We start from the raw sequence: 14,831 nt of genomic DNA on the forward strand, positions 1-14,831 counted from the left end.
AAACAAACTGTCAGCAGAAAATGTCTGCAGGGAAATGAAGATGCTGTCCTCTCAGAGATACCAGAGCCAAACTCATTCAAATAAAGTGAAAAGACACAACTCAAGGAAAACACGGAGTTAGAGGTGTTTAATGGACATGGAAAGGTGTTTTGATTTGGAATACTTTACAAGATGCCGGTGAATAGTATCGGCATATTACACTAAATGATTTGTTGGTGTGATTCATATTTGTTCCCTTTTTATTACAGGCAGTAAATTAAAGCTCCACATTTTTTTTGCAGATTGTTAAATGAGGAGAACTACACCGAGAGTGGTTTCAATCATCGCATCTCACTCAGAAACACTGATAAAGCAAAGCGTATTTCACAAATGTCAATCTTTTCCTTTAACCTTGAGTCTTTCAGATTATTGGGTGATATTCACTCACTTTGGTTTGAATACCAATCTCCTCAGGAAAATATAAATGTAGAAAGGATGTACTCATTCACAAAGTCTCATGAAGATTTAAAAGGTGTTCATAACCCTACAAGTTTAAAATGTAATCCCAAACCTTACTGAAAGAGGCTTTTCACGGAGATTTAATGCAGCGAATTGTGTCAGGTGTAATGATATACTTCAGCAGCACTTGGGAGTCTTATACTTAAGACTATGTTTAAAAAACGCGATTCAAAGCTCCAACGCTACACATAAACATATAACAAGACTGGTTTATTTTTGGTTTTCATTTAAAGGTCCCTCATGATTTAAGTGGTTAGATATTGACAAATAACAGTAGGAATATCTGCTGCATATAAAACTACATAAAACAATTCAGATATCTTTCTTATAAAGGTAAATGACAACTGTACATTTTGAAAAGAGTGGAAATATCAAAAGGTTGTTTCTATGTCTATGTTCTAGTCGATAACTTATAAAGCAGATAATTAAAGATGTTTTTTCTACAGTACATGCACAACAAACATTGCTTGTGCCTATAAACTACTGTATAGTCATAATTATGTTAGGCCATAGTCATATGAGTTATATTTCAATGTGCCTGAAAATTGAACTGCAGAATTTATACGACTGTTACAAATTGTTAATCCCTTTGCTAAGCCATTTCCTAGTCTAAATTGCATCACAGCTATTCATTCATTAGGCTGGCGCATCAACCCGTGACGAGTCAATTACAAATGTTTTATCATCAAATAATCTCATTGGCTTTGTTGTCAGAATAAAAAAAAGAACTCTACAAAAGCTTACTCGCACATTAACTCCTAGACTTTTTGAAGAAACCATGGCCAGGCAGACAAAATAAAAAACTGTAAATATCTGAATTTTGGTTCAGAGAATGTTTCAAGAGTTAAGCTTGTTTGTATTAGGTTTTCTTTTTGAAAACCATATTTGTTTGATTATGGGTTTTGTTTATGAATACAGATGTAACAGCAAGCTCGGGGGCTGAAGGTCAGGCCCTATACATCCAACGTCTTATTTGACAATACTGCCTTCCATATTATTGAATTGGAGGAGATTTAATCCTGTTTTCCTTCACTGTTTTCAATGGTTTTCAAGAACTACAATTCAGTTCTTTAACTAATGATAACGTATTGTCTGTGTTTCTTCACATAGATATAGCCGTATTAGGTTATTAGGGGGCCTACTGATCTTTCACTTACTGTACCAGCCTGTATGCACTGTTTATCCTGCCAACATGTGTCTTTGTGTTAGTTAGTTGGATAGAACACAACTTAATATGGGAATATGCACCATGGAAGCACAACACAAAGTAAACTAAAGGTATGGACTCAGAGCCCATCCACATGACAGGACCATGCTTTTAGATAATAATTAATTTGTTCATATTGTACTTTGCACAAACTCAATGGGTCTCATCAATGTTGCAGAAATGTTAAACGAACAAAACTCCTTGTTGAATGGGAGCTAATCTGCTTTGATGGCTTTTGGAAGTTGCAGATAATCCCTTTTCAGCTGCAAAAGAGAATGTTTTTAGAGATGGAAGTTGATCAGACATCGGGGGATTGTATATTCTGCTGACAGAGTGAATCAGTTTTTCTTGACGGATGGTTGTTCAGGCGTACAGTTTTTGAGGCGGGAGCAGGAGGCGAGGCGGTTTCCCTCCCAGAAGCCGGCATCCTGGCCATCGTGACAGCGGCACTTGGTGCAGGAGTCGACCCAGATGGGCTCTCCTGCAGGAATCACCTGGCTGCGGGATGCATTCACGTAGCAATTAGGACCTGCAGGGAGAGGAACAGCAGAGGTATATAACTGCAGCTAGAAGATATTGAGATGCACATAGTGTACAATCAAACAAACTCATCCAATGCAAATTATCTAATGCAATTGAATTACATTTAACAGAGATTAAATACTTTATTGTTCACTTTCTGTATGCAAAGAGCATACATGTGTTTTTGGTTTGCATGTGCAAAACTGGTCTATAAAGGGCACATTAAAAGACACATCACATCCATTCAGGACACATTAAAAAACACTAGAGAATGCAATTCCTGAAGAAATTGCTAGTGGGAATGCTTTATGCTGAAAAGCTGACGCTAAACTGCTATGCTGAAATGTAATGTATAAGAAGAAAGTGAAGAATTTAGATTGAAATGGGGGCTTGAATGTGTGATGAGAGAAGAAAATAAAGTAAAAAGGCTTGGAAAAGCAGCAGAATAATTGAACGGCAAACTTTTGAACTAACTTAATAGCGAATGATCTGTCGCCATGCCAACGGCATTTGATGACATCCCATAATACGCTTAGATGCGTTGATGGCTGCATCGTTACCAAACCTGTGAAGTTTTGGGCCGTTTGGAGCATTTTCACTGAAGTTATGAGAAGACCGTGTTTCATGGTGAGCATTGTGTTGCCATGGCAACGGCAATTGAAGAAATCTCAAAACTGTCCCGTTTGCCGTCTTCATGGCTGGACTGTTAGCACACATGTGAAGTTTGAGCACTTTTTGCACATTTTCATAGGAGTTATAGCAACATCGTATTTTATGGCAAGGGATGCGTTTAGATGGAAACGGCATATGATAACACCCGATAATTGACGTAGAGCTGTTGAGGGCTGGACCGTTAACCATTATCTGAAGTCTAGTGCTGTTTTGACCCTTTTCATAGGTGTTACGGCAACATCGTGTTTTATAGCGCGGGATGCGTTTCCATGGAAACGGCATATGGTGAGATGTCAGATTTGACGTAGAGCTGTTGGGGCATGGAGAGGTGATATACAGGTGAAGATTGTGGGACGACCGGACCGTGTCCATTGGAGCTACAGTGACATCGTGTTTTATGGCGAGGGATGCGTTTCCATGGCAACAGCCTATGGTGAGATCTCAGATTTGGCGTAAAGCTGTTGCGGCATGGACCGGTGACATACAAGTGAAGTTTGGGGGACGATCGGACCGTGTCCATTGGAGTTACAGCGACATCGTGTTTTATGGCGAGGGATGCGTTTCCATGGAAACGGCATATGAAGACACCCCATAATTGACGTAGAGCTGTTGAGGGCAGGACCATTAACCATTATCTGAAGTCTGCTGCTCTGAGCATGTCAGTTGGAGTTATGACATCATCGTGTTCCAGGTGTATATTTGAGCTAACGAGGTGTCCAGAGATCAAAGGTTTCCATTGTTCTGAATGAGAGATAAACCTCGTACATGTGAACGTTTTGTGGAAGAACCGTAACAGATATCGGTGAAATTTCAAAGCGTGAAGCATCTCAAGGAACTTGAGCATCTGAAGTGTACTTTTTGTGTACTTTCGGGTTAATAATGTGGTCTTTTTGGCAGATTAACTAAAGGTGTGCGGCTGCTGTGGTGGGGAAAGATGAGGCTGAATTTACAATGGGGCTTAATGGAGACATGTTGAACGTTTTTGTCACTTCATGCCCTCAAGAGGCATTTTGTTTAATTATTTTTGCTTATTTTTATTTTATTTTTCAAGCTACGAGATGTTTTCCTACGTTTCTCGTGAAAAATGATGTCTCAGGAAGGGTTTGGGAATTATGGCAGGTTTAAAAGAAAATATGAAGGCAAAATTAAATTTGTCCTCCACTCTGTGACATCACGCACTCTAAAATCTGAAGAAAACCTCTAAAACAAGGTCTGAACAATGTTTAATATCTCTAAAAGTACGAATCAGATTTAAAAGTTGTGTTACACGAATAATGTCAGAAAGATGTGTAACATTTTAAAGTTGGAATGTGGTTTCTGAGTGAAGGTATGAAGGAGCAGTTAGCAGTTGAAGTTGCATGCAGATTGTTGAAGTCTGAAGAGTTTCTCCATTGACTTCCATATTAAAAATGTAATGAATTATGGGATGTATCTCTGAAATTATGAAATGTATGAATGATAAAAGTAATAGCCATCGATTCCCGACCGAGCTGAACGTTTTGATGTTTTAACGGAGTTTCTGCGATGTTCAATGTGGGAGAAGAAGAGGCCTAAAATAACCCGGCGGAATAATAAAGAATTGTGTGCGTACATAGCATAACAGATAGTTGGAATGCTGTGTCAGCATTCCCACCAAATTATTTTACAATTGAAGCTACATTAAAATGAGCACCACATACCCCATGGTGAGGTCTGAATCAAGGTTAAATAAATAGATATAAAATGAGAAGTGCTGTCGAGAAAACTGCCTTCCAAAAGCAGCTGTCCTAACTGATTAAGATATTTTATGTTCAAACATATTCTTTGAGAGGTTTTTCTTTGCACAGGGGACTCTTTGCATCTGTCCTGAGGGTGGTAGCAATAAGGAATGGCTAAGGTCATCTTAGACTTTGCAACTTTATTGTTGAACTGCTTTCCCGTGGTGATAAAACAGTGGGGTTTGTTCATACAATAGAGGAGATAAATCTCCTGTGGCATCTCTAAGAGGCCCTTTGTGCTTTATTGTTTATTCTTAAACTTACATTCTAACTGTTTTAATGCTATTCCAAACTTACCCTCCTTGCATTCAGGGCAGCATTTCCCAGGCTGGTAATTGGGGTTGACACATGGTGGCGGGGCACAATCTGCAACTAGACAGCGGGCGATACCATCACTGTCACAAGTGCACTGCTCACATTCTGATGGCTGGGAAAACACACAAACAGTGAGAAACAGCATTGATTATTTTCACAACCAGCATCTCTCACCAAGCCCTTTTCATGCCATCTCAAAAGGGGGCGCTAGTTACCTTCAATTTCAGACTATACTCAAATTACATACCAACATACCAGACAGTAATTTATTGGATCAGAGTTCTGCACGGAAATACCCTGAACAATATATCATTTGGCTTACATAGGCCTACTTATGATTATAACCTGCAAGCTTGTGAAATCAGATACATTGTTGAAATATATGCTTATGCATAGTTACACAGGATTGCAGAACAGGCTGATACCTGTATAAAGGGAACTGAGGTTTACACATAAACAGTGCTGCTCACCTTTAGTTGTTATGTGTGATTGGGTTATTATGACAAAAACTCCTTGGCTGCTTACATTTTTCTTTAGACCTGACTTTCAAGAAGGGAAAAATGTAAGTAACCTTAAACATTTAAAGCCCTAAATGTACAATATTATAAATGGGGACATGCATTCCCCATCTATACTGGAAGCACTATCTTTGCTAGTTTCAAAGCTTACAGGCTTACCTGGAAGTTCTGCCCCAGGTCGTACACCACTCCTCGGTACTCACACCCGATCTTCTCGCACCTGGGGCAGCAGTCGGTCGGGTAGTGGCTCACATGGATGCATGCATCCGGGAGAGAGGTGCACTCAGTGCGGGAACATGCAGAGCCCTCACTGGTGCATTCACACTGGGTGCAGTGATCAGATTCCAGAAAATACCATTCCCCCACGAAGTATATGCTCCCGTTGGCCTCGCAGGTGCCATCCTGTCCGGCGACTGAGAAACCAAAACCGGCCTGTGCGCAAAGAAATAGTGCCAAAACGACCGTGCGTATTCTGCGCTCCAAGGGAGGGCTCCCACTGAAAACCATAGTGAATTATGTGATAACAAATAGACCAGGTTAACAAGAAACATCCACTGTAGTCCAGCTGGGATTTGGGAGAGAGATTGCGAGAGTTATTTTACATTGTTACTGAACGCAAAAGTCCTTGGCGTTACCTCAGTCCTCCGCTGATGCTGAGCAGACCTCTGGAGAGAGCCCGGAAAGGGGTGGAGGTTGGGGGGCATAAAGAGGGAAAGTTTTATATTCACTGCTTCTCCGAGAGTTCACACGCCAGTCTCAGCTGAAGTCTTTCCCTCCACCCAATTTAACATCTTGAAGAATATTAGTGCAGTCAGACTTTTATGAGACTCCAGGGGGTCTAGTGTGTTGACTATGGGCAATTACTAAAGTATACAAAGCATATAATAATATCAATTATAGATAATTCATGACACTGTCATTTTGAAAAGCAAAATAAACAAGAAACAACAACAAACGGTGGGAAAAATAGGGGAAAACATTGTTGAGTGTTCTCTTAATAAAAGTAAACCAACTGTTGACAGTTAAGGCAGATCTCGCGATAACTTCCCATGGCAACTGGAATGTTTACCCTGGATACCACAGCCTTGCTAGATTCAAGATTGGGTGAGCATGTTTTTTCCTTTTAAGCAACATTACAAACGCATATTCTGAAATGTCTAAAACGAGTTATACACAAGCAGTTTATCATGTGTTTGTTGGTGTTAGAAATACACTTTGTACACCTCGTGTTTTGGAAAATGAACACGCTAGCCTTCCTGAGAAGACGGGTAGTTCACCTGTTTGTCAATTAGCTAACAATGCTAAAGTTTTGCTAACAACATACAGTTGTTGTGGACAAAACTAGAGAAAGTAACATGGTATTTTGTATCTTTTTATCCATGCAGTGCAGCTTCATGCCCTTTAAACCTTTTATGTGTGCAGAAGTTGTGAGAGAAATATTTAGATATTGTAGTGCCAATGTCAATTACCACAATATTCAACTTAAATATAGTTAGTATTACAGAAAATGCTCCATTACAAGTAGAGCTCAATGTAAAACTATACACATAGCAATGATATTTTACAAGATTAATAGCAAATGTTCAGTTAAATCTTAAAGAATCAGCAAAGTTACTATCAATGTAATGTAGTCGGGCAAAACTTATTACAGTTTGCATAAAACTGTAATAATAACACTACCAGTGTTGAAATTGGTTTCCTCTAGCTACATTATATTTCATTTCAGCTTCTTTTTTGTTTCTTTATTCCTAGATTACCATTCCTATGCAGTCTCCTGATGGAAACCAGCTCTGGTGCCCCGGCCAGTCCCTGTGGAACCTGATCACTGAGCATGTTCCTGAGTCAGAGCTGCGTAAGATCCACACAGCACTGGGCTACTCTGTAGTTGACATGTACATAGAGGTGCACACTGAGGTGAGTTTCATCCCTCCACTGTTTTTTTTAGCTTTACAATTCACATGTTTTTAAGTTGGAACATTTCTCTTCAGCAGCAGGTACAGCTTGTTTCATCATTCTTGTTTTCTTGGTTCTAAAAATTGAAACACTGAATGTTATAGGGTCTCACAAGAATACCACCAGACCATTTACAATCATTTTCGTTTTAGTTCCATTTCCGGACAATCTGCTCTGCTCAGCAATCCTTAGCAACAATTTATGATCTGCTGGGTTGTGTTATGTACGTAGTTTAGTTGGTCTTTATACACGCCTTCATTCCTAGACTTCCTAATAAAAGTGAATTATGGGTTAACTGGCACTACGCTGAAATGTAGTCCAAATGTGAAATAGGCAGACAGACATCAATATTTTCTTTAGGCGAGCAAAACTCTCTGCCCCCAACCCTCTTGCATGAAAAGTACTCAAAATGACCTCACTAAAGAAAGACTTGCAGGGCTATTGGAAACATCCACTGCTCGTCAAATCAAGGTTACGGCTATTCAATTCTAAAGAAAAGCATGATGACTCCTTAAGTGTGGTCACAAATATTTAATTAAATAAAATTGCCTATCATAAGTTCCAAGAGCTGAAACTCACATCATTCAATGTATTGTTTTTTATTCCAACTTCTAATCCATAACCTGAAGGTATTCAATAAACCTTATGATGACAAAACAGTGAAAGGCAGAGACAAAAGTTTTTTTTTTTTAAATGAAAATGGTTCCCTGCTGATGAACTTATCAACAAATCATTTTAGCTCTAAATGAACTCAAATGTTACAGTGCATTAAAAAGGGCTCAGTGGTTTACCATTAATTTAAATATGGGGAAATGCGGCCTAGTCTACTGCAGAAACATTCCTTTCCATCTGAGTTACATAAGCGACGTCATGCCATGTTGCACTTAAGACCAAGTGTGTAGCTGTAGATTTCACAATGAGTTTCTTTAATCAGCACTTTCTATGGGTTTTCAATTTCTCTGTTTTGTTTTGATTAAGATACAACAGAGCCTCTCTCCCCTTCTCTTTCCGTCTTCTTTGCAAAATCTATTCTCCTACCGGTGCCCACTTCTGTTGTTCCGTCTTTACTGTGTTCTTTGGTGAAATCTCTCCATCTGTAGATGTTATCGGTCTGCAGCGGGCCCACAGGCCAGGGGCTGTTTGCAGAAAAACATGTTGACAAAGTCTGTCTCGCTGACCACATATTATTTTCGTGACAGTTAATATTTTTAAATGTTACATGTAAGCATAAAACAATCCCTTCCTCTTACCCACACACACAGGCATGCACACACTCTCATACTCAATTCACAATTACATTCTCAAATTAAATGTCTACCTACATTAAAACAATTTGATTTAAAGCACTTATCAAAGAAGCAATACACTTGAAGTGAAACCAGAATGTTGTGGAGAAATTCAGCACACACACACACACACACACACACACACACACACACACACACACACACACACACACACACACACACACACACACACACACAAAACCCAGTAAGCTTAGTGAGTCAGGGGTTTGCTATAACCGGGTTAAAGAGGCTAATCCGCAACTGTTGATAAGACCGTTAGCAACACATTTTCTTTGACTCTGATGTGTGTGTGTAGTAAATATAGTGTAAGTGTGTGCATATGTATACCATGTGATGTGTGTGACTTTCAGTATTGCTCTGAGGTTTTTTTCACCTACAGTTCAGTGAATGCAATGGTTGGCAGCTAAACTCTCAGACGGAAATAAAGACTTAGGCTGAGAGCTTTAAGAAATTTCTAGAAAACGGAAGAAAAAAAAAGCACCTTATTCTACTCCTTAAGTTATTACATTTACTGCAGGGTGGATCACTTCCTTTTCTTTTTCTTTCCTTTTTTGTCTGTCAGCCTTGTAATGAATTCCATACCTCAGTGAACCACTGTGAAAAGTAATAGTTTATCTGCGCACGACTCCTCCATTACTCGACATTGCCATTCCGGCCTTCATCAAGGCCTCCATTGTCTCCGGCGGTTAGATCAGAGGAAACATTAGCCTCTCTTTTCAAGCCTCTGTACAAGGCCAATCTCTCAGTACCTCCCTCCAGACTTTCACTCTACTGTCTCTCTGCTCGGAATGCAAATTAGCCCTTTAAGTTAAATATATTAAATAATTCAGCTTTTAGAAGGTTTTTTTAAACTAATACGTTTCAACAGCGCTCACTGAAAATAGCTCCTGGACGAGATCACAGCTCAGGGAGAAAGAAATAAGATCCAGGAACAACTTGTTAGCTGGTGAGCCATGAAACATAAACACCTGAAGACAGACACAGGAAGCCAGTGTTAGGGAAAACTGCTGTGTGTGTGTGTGTGTGTGTATTCACAGTGTGCGAATGCTGGTATGTGAGTGGCCGCACACACATCAGCACACGTGGAAAGACCAGAAGCCGCGTGTTCAGTATCCTCTAGTGTATTCCTTTGAAGTGAAGTCTTTGACTGCAACATGACAGAAATGATCGGCAGGCAACAGGTGGGGAGGTGCTAATGGTATCCAGACTTCGCTGAGACACATACACACAATCATTCACACACACCTTTTTAACGTCTTTTCTTATTTTACAAATGTTTCTCTTGGATTATGGTGACATTTTTGTGTGCGTGTTTATGTGAAAAGGCACAAATGAGGTGCTGGGTATAAAAGTAAACCTACTTCAACCAGATAGTCAGGCATTAAGGTTGACCTTTTAAAAAAAAAAAAGAAATCACATTTCCTTGACCTGCTGTGATAATCCTACTGTAGCAGAATGACACAGACTAAGAAGCCGCCTGTTCCCGCAGCCAACAGGGCTGTTTGTCTAAAGACATGGCAACCTAGAGTTCATCAAGCTCAGTCTGTGCTACTGAAGTGTTTCTACAATTACAGACATATTAGGGATTTATGTATATTATTATTTTAAAGGAAACAGTTGTGTATGCCATATAAGAAGGACTTGTTGTTCCGATGTTACTCTTTTCAGAAAACATATATTGGTTAAAAGACAGTTTAGTCTTTCTGTTTATTGTATCCTGTTCAACAAAGACAATGTGTAATGAAAAAGGGAGTTACATTATAGCATTGTGTCAGTATGTTCACTAGTTAGTGGTAACCTTTTTCGTTTAATGGATATTTCTACCTCAAATATTTTATTATTTGAACATTTCAATAGTTAGATTTTTGATGATACAAAATAAAAAAGGAATATATTCAGCTCCATTTCTTTTTTATTCCATATCAGGCCAGGATATCTTTGGAGATAACTTGGTCAACAATGACTCTAAATCCTGTAAATACAAACAAAGTCGTGTTCATTTGACAGTGAGTGAGAGGAATCCTGTACCTACACACTCACAGCATAATTCCTTTTTCCACAGATTATTTTCAGATGTTGTCTAAGTGAGTCTCAATTAAAATCATAAAATAATCCTCACTAAATGATGGATAAATGCTTTAATTTAATTAGATTATTGCTTATTTTATGTGGACTGTCCACTCAACTTTTAAAAAGTGGTTCACTTAATCAAATAAAAAAATATGTATGTGTCACATGGACTGATACAAAAGTGTGTTGGTGTTTCAATGTGTTCTTTTTAAAATTATTTTATATACAACCACTTCTCTAATATTTTCAGGCGGAGATTCAGTACAAGATGTGGCAAAGGAAGCGACGAGGAATAAACGGCAGCAAGAACGGGACCCCACTCCCTTTAGCCGACCCCCCTGCAGTCAAAGAGCTGGTGAGAGCCGAGGTCAAGATGTTACTACACACTCTGAGAGAGAGAGCCAGCAGAGAGGGAGGGTAGGTGTAACATCACACACACTCTACCATGCAGTATTAGTGAGTTATTGAAAGGTATGTTTAATTGTCCTTTGCACAGATTGGGCTTTATTGTGTGCCTACTTGTACAACACGGGGGGGGGGGGGGGGGGGGGGGGGTCATAAAGAAACAGTTTAACTATGTTTGAAAAATGTAAGTTCATTATTCATATTTTATAACACGTCTTTACCAAAGATGCCCAACCTATGATGAATTTCTTTGTGTGCTGCTTTTGTTTTTGGACAAAGTGGGGATAAATAAATTCAAATGGTAACAAATATATTTTGGAAACAAGAGAAATCTCGACATTAACCATTGTTGAGGAGGAATGTGGTTTTATAAAAGTGCTAGATTAGTTCACCCTACTACAGATTTGATCTTAAAAAGCTTTATTTAGTTGCACACTATATGACAGTCACCTCTCAGTCATTAGTTAAACTAAATGCACGAAATATAACATTTTGAAACAAGTCTTGGAAATATACTTTTCACTTCTTGATTTGATTTGTAAATGTTTAACAGCTACAGGCTTCATAAATTAGTTTACTTCCAGATGCATGATCAGCCATTAGATTAGACGTTTGAATTATGTATTTCCCTCATATTCAATGAATGCCATTTCTCGCTTTGACCTAATTTCTAAGTGTGGCTTTTTCCCAAGCCACAACACAGTAAGGATAAGTAGGTTAAGACACAGCTCTCACACTCTCTACGTCATTCCCCCCAACAAAGGGTGCTATAAAAAGCTATATTGTGTTCCCATGTCACTTAAAAATGGGATGGAAAGCAGAGCAACAAAGGTTTTCGGCTTTGGGATGTTGCAAACTGGTTTAGGAATTGAGGAACAATGGGACAATTATAGGAGGCAGACTTCCATGCATTCCACACCAAATGCTAACAAACACTAGATTTTAAAGACACAGTTCCTCCTGTCTTTATTGGATTAAATAAATGTGTTTACCGTAAATGGAAAGCTAAATGAAACCTAAATTGTGAGGTATGTTAAAGAATCTGTAAAACTGCCCTTTATTTAGTGGTTTGTCAGTGAAGTGCACACAGTTACAATTAAGCTTGTGTCTGTTTCTTATTAAGCACAGTCAAGAGGCTGTGATAAAACTTTCTAATTGCTGATGGTTTAATTTCTACAGTTAATCTTAAAGCTCAGGGCAGTGATAAACGTGAAGCGATAAAAAACATGTATTAAATACTCTGAGGAATGTGGTTCTAGTGGCAGGGTAGATCCGTTTAGTGAAATTGCCCTTCATCTTTAGATAACCTTAGAAAAAGGCCTCACTTAAGTATTCAATGTGTTTTAGTGCGGAGGTCCGAGTATATATGAGCTAGTATTTAGCGTAGCAACCGGCTCGATGCTGCCAGGAATGTTGCCCTGTGTCACCTCAGGTCTTGCGTAGGCCTTTTAGGGAAAAGCACAAGATAAGATGGATTGTTTTCCGTTTTGTGACAAAGCATTTACGGCCTGTCAATTTGTTGACATCCTATTTAATGTGATTTAATGTATTCTACCATCGTGTTTCTAAAGTATAAACTGACAATATCTCTAAGGCCACAGGTCTGATGCCCACAACAGCACTGTTTTTGTATTAAAGTGTCACTGAGCAAGAGACCTTACAAGATCCCACAAGTCACTCTTCTAAAGTGCTGTGGCCGCCTGGCCGGGATGTAAAAGAAACACAATGAGATTCAGTGAGAGAGTTTCGGAGGGAGAAATATAGCCCATTGTTATAAGAAGCACTATGAAAAAAGTATTTGTGCCACTCGGAGTGTGCCAGCACAAATTGCTTTATCTTTATGAGGTTAGCGTTGGTATGCTTGTTGACCTTGATGCAATGTGCTGCACGGTGTGTGTTTCAGGCCTTTGAAGATTGAATTAGACTAAGTCCTGAGTGTATATCAGTCAAATGACTTAGGAGCTAGCCCAACACATTTCCTCGATATAACACTTCCTTTTTAAAATGCTCTACAGCCCTCTGTTTGTCAATTGGGTTTGATTCAATACGCTTTGTTACCATGAAAACTGAGGAGAATATTGCCAAAGCATCGAGATAGAGGCCGCCAAAAATAGTTTGCATGTGTGCATGGTCTTGATGTAATTGACCAAGAACACTTCTCTACATGTGTAGCGAAGACCCCACTCACTAATTTCTCAAAGCCACATCAACAGGTGGAGGGTGTAAAAATAGCTCATGATTTGAACCACTTGTGAAAATGGGAGTGTACCTTGTAAAAGTCAACTGATTTATCTTATTGGCTTTCTTCTGTGTGGTCCCGATGCCTCAGCTATCCACCCACACCCATGCCTAAATGTCATTGTCTGCGTGGCTAAAAAAAAGAAGCATTTTCCCTCATATAGAGACTTTAAAATGAAGCAGCGCTGACCATGCTGTCGCCCCGCCTGCTGCTGCCTACACCATCTGCTTGTGTCTTTCTCTGCCAGTGGTCATTCAGAAAATATATTCCTGCTGCTGGTTATCTTTTCATCCCTGGGATTTGTTTTACTTCAAGATAATCATTAGATGTAGTCAAATGAGCCCAGCTCTAATAACACAGTTCTAGTAAATGCAAAGACAGCCATTTTGTAACTGAAAACACCAACAGACCAGCCTGCATGAAGCAGCAATATGAACATTTGTAATTCAATCATTCGATGAATCGATCAACGTTTATTTGTTTGGGAGTTTTTATAAGGGTAAGTGCGATTAAATGTCCTTTTAAGTTTATTTTCAGTACACTACAATCAGCAAAAAACAGTGAGGCAGATATACAATTAATATAAAATGACACGGATGAAAGAGTACATTTTAAAACAAGAATACAATAAATGTATTTAATATAAATAAAGATAACAGCTGTAAGACATTACAAACTCCAAACTAAGGATAGGAAGGTTTTTATTTCATATGTCTGATATTTACACATTCACTGAGTCTATAGGCTTGCATTCACTTGCTGCAGATACAGTAAACTAACTGATGATGTAATGTAAAGTATTTTTTTGGGTGCTGTTGCTACAGGAACGGTGAGGAGCTCCTGTCTCGGTACAAACCTCAGACAGTGGACTACGCCCTGAGTCACCTAGACAGCCGTTACAGAAACTATACCAACCCTGGAGAAGCTGATTATAAAGCCAGGTAAGTCAGAAAGAACATACAACAGAACTTGAATAATTTACTGAGTTTAGTTTTTCTTACTTTTTATACTTCCTTCTCCTTCAGACCGAGCTCCCGCTGCTCAGTCCAGTCCGACGCTGAAGATGAGGTCGAGGCAATGAGAGACAAGCTGAATGTAACTGACATCGATCAGGTGGTCGACCGACTCAGGTGTGTTTGCCAAACTTTCTGGCTTTTGACTACGGCCCGAGGAGTACTGAGTTTCCAGGACGTTACTGGTATTGGTATCTGGAGCTTTTTAAAAGATCTGATATAACAATGTATGAATGATTTATTGTAACTAAGATACATATTATTCAGAACATTTCAGAATAAAATGTAATGGAGACACTGTTTCTGAATTTCCTCCTACCTAGTTTGGCAGGTCTGTGCTGCATTTTCTGGTTGA

At 39.1% G+C, this 14,831-nt stretch overlaps 2 protein-coding genes across 2 annotated transcripts in view; one reads left to right on the forward strand and one right to left on the reverse strand.

Annotated features, from left to right (window-relative positions):
• Positions 1-1,853: 1,853 nt before the first annotated feature.
• Positions 1,854-6,254, reverse strand: zgc:113531 (uncharacterized protein LOC541359 homolog). Its single transcript, XM_034233845.1, has 3 exons — positions 5,649-6,254; positions 4,954-5,083; positions 1,854-2,234 (listed from the first exon to the last, which is right to left on the reverse strand). Exons 1-3 carry the CDS (start codon positions 5,994-5,996, stop codon positions 2,044-2,046), a joined length of 669 nt encoding a protein of 222 aa, XP_034089736.1. The 5' UTR covers positions 5,997-6,254; the 3' UTR covers positions 1,854-2,043.
• Positions 6,255-6,585: 331 nt separating this feature from the next.
• ccdc24 (coiled-coil domain containing 24) overlaps positions 6,586-14,831 on the forward strand; it is a 17,037-nt gene continuing 8,791 nt past the window's right edge. The window contains exons 1-5 of the mRNA XM_034233835.1: positions 6,586-6,593; positions 7,242-7,403; positions 11,070-11,236; positions 14,288-14,404; positions 14,489-14,593. Coding sequence (XP_034089726.1) covers positions 7,254-7,403; positions 11,070-11,236; positions 14,288-14,404; positions 14,489-14,593 — 539 coding nt within the window. The 5' untranslated portion in view covers positions 6,586-6,593; positions 7,242-7,253. The remainder of the gene's footprint in view (positions 6,594-7,241; positions 7,404-11,069; positions 11,237-14,287; positions 14,405-14,488; positions 14,594-14,831) is intronic.

This window comes from Gymnodraco acuticeps, unplaced genomic scaffold, assembly GCF_902827175.1.
Source record: "Gymnodraco acuticeps unplaced genomic scaffold, fGymAcu1.1, whole genome shotgun sequence".
Taxonomy (NCBI): Eukaryota; Metazoa; Chordata; class Actinopteri; order Perciformes; family Bathydraconidae; genus Gymnodraco; species Gymnodraco acuticeps.

What these genes read in the sequence shown, in the direction of transcription:
- zgc:113531 (XM_034233845.1), bottom strand. Translation starts at nt 5,996, where the DNA reads ATGGTTTTCAGTGGGAGCCCTCCCTTGGAGCGCAGAATACGCACGGTC. An exon ending in ACCTGGGGCAGAACTTCCAG is followed by an intron (nt 5,084 to 5,648) that starts GTAAGCCTGTAA and finishes GTGTTTTCCCAG; the next exon opens with CCATCAGAATGTGAGCAGTG. An exon ending in CTGCCCTGAATGCAAGGAGG is followed by an intron (nt 2,235 to 4,953) that starts GTAAGTTTGGAA and finishes CTCTCCCTGCAG; the next exon opens with GTCCTAATTGCTACGTGAAT.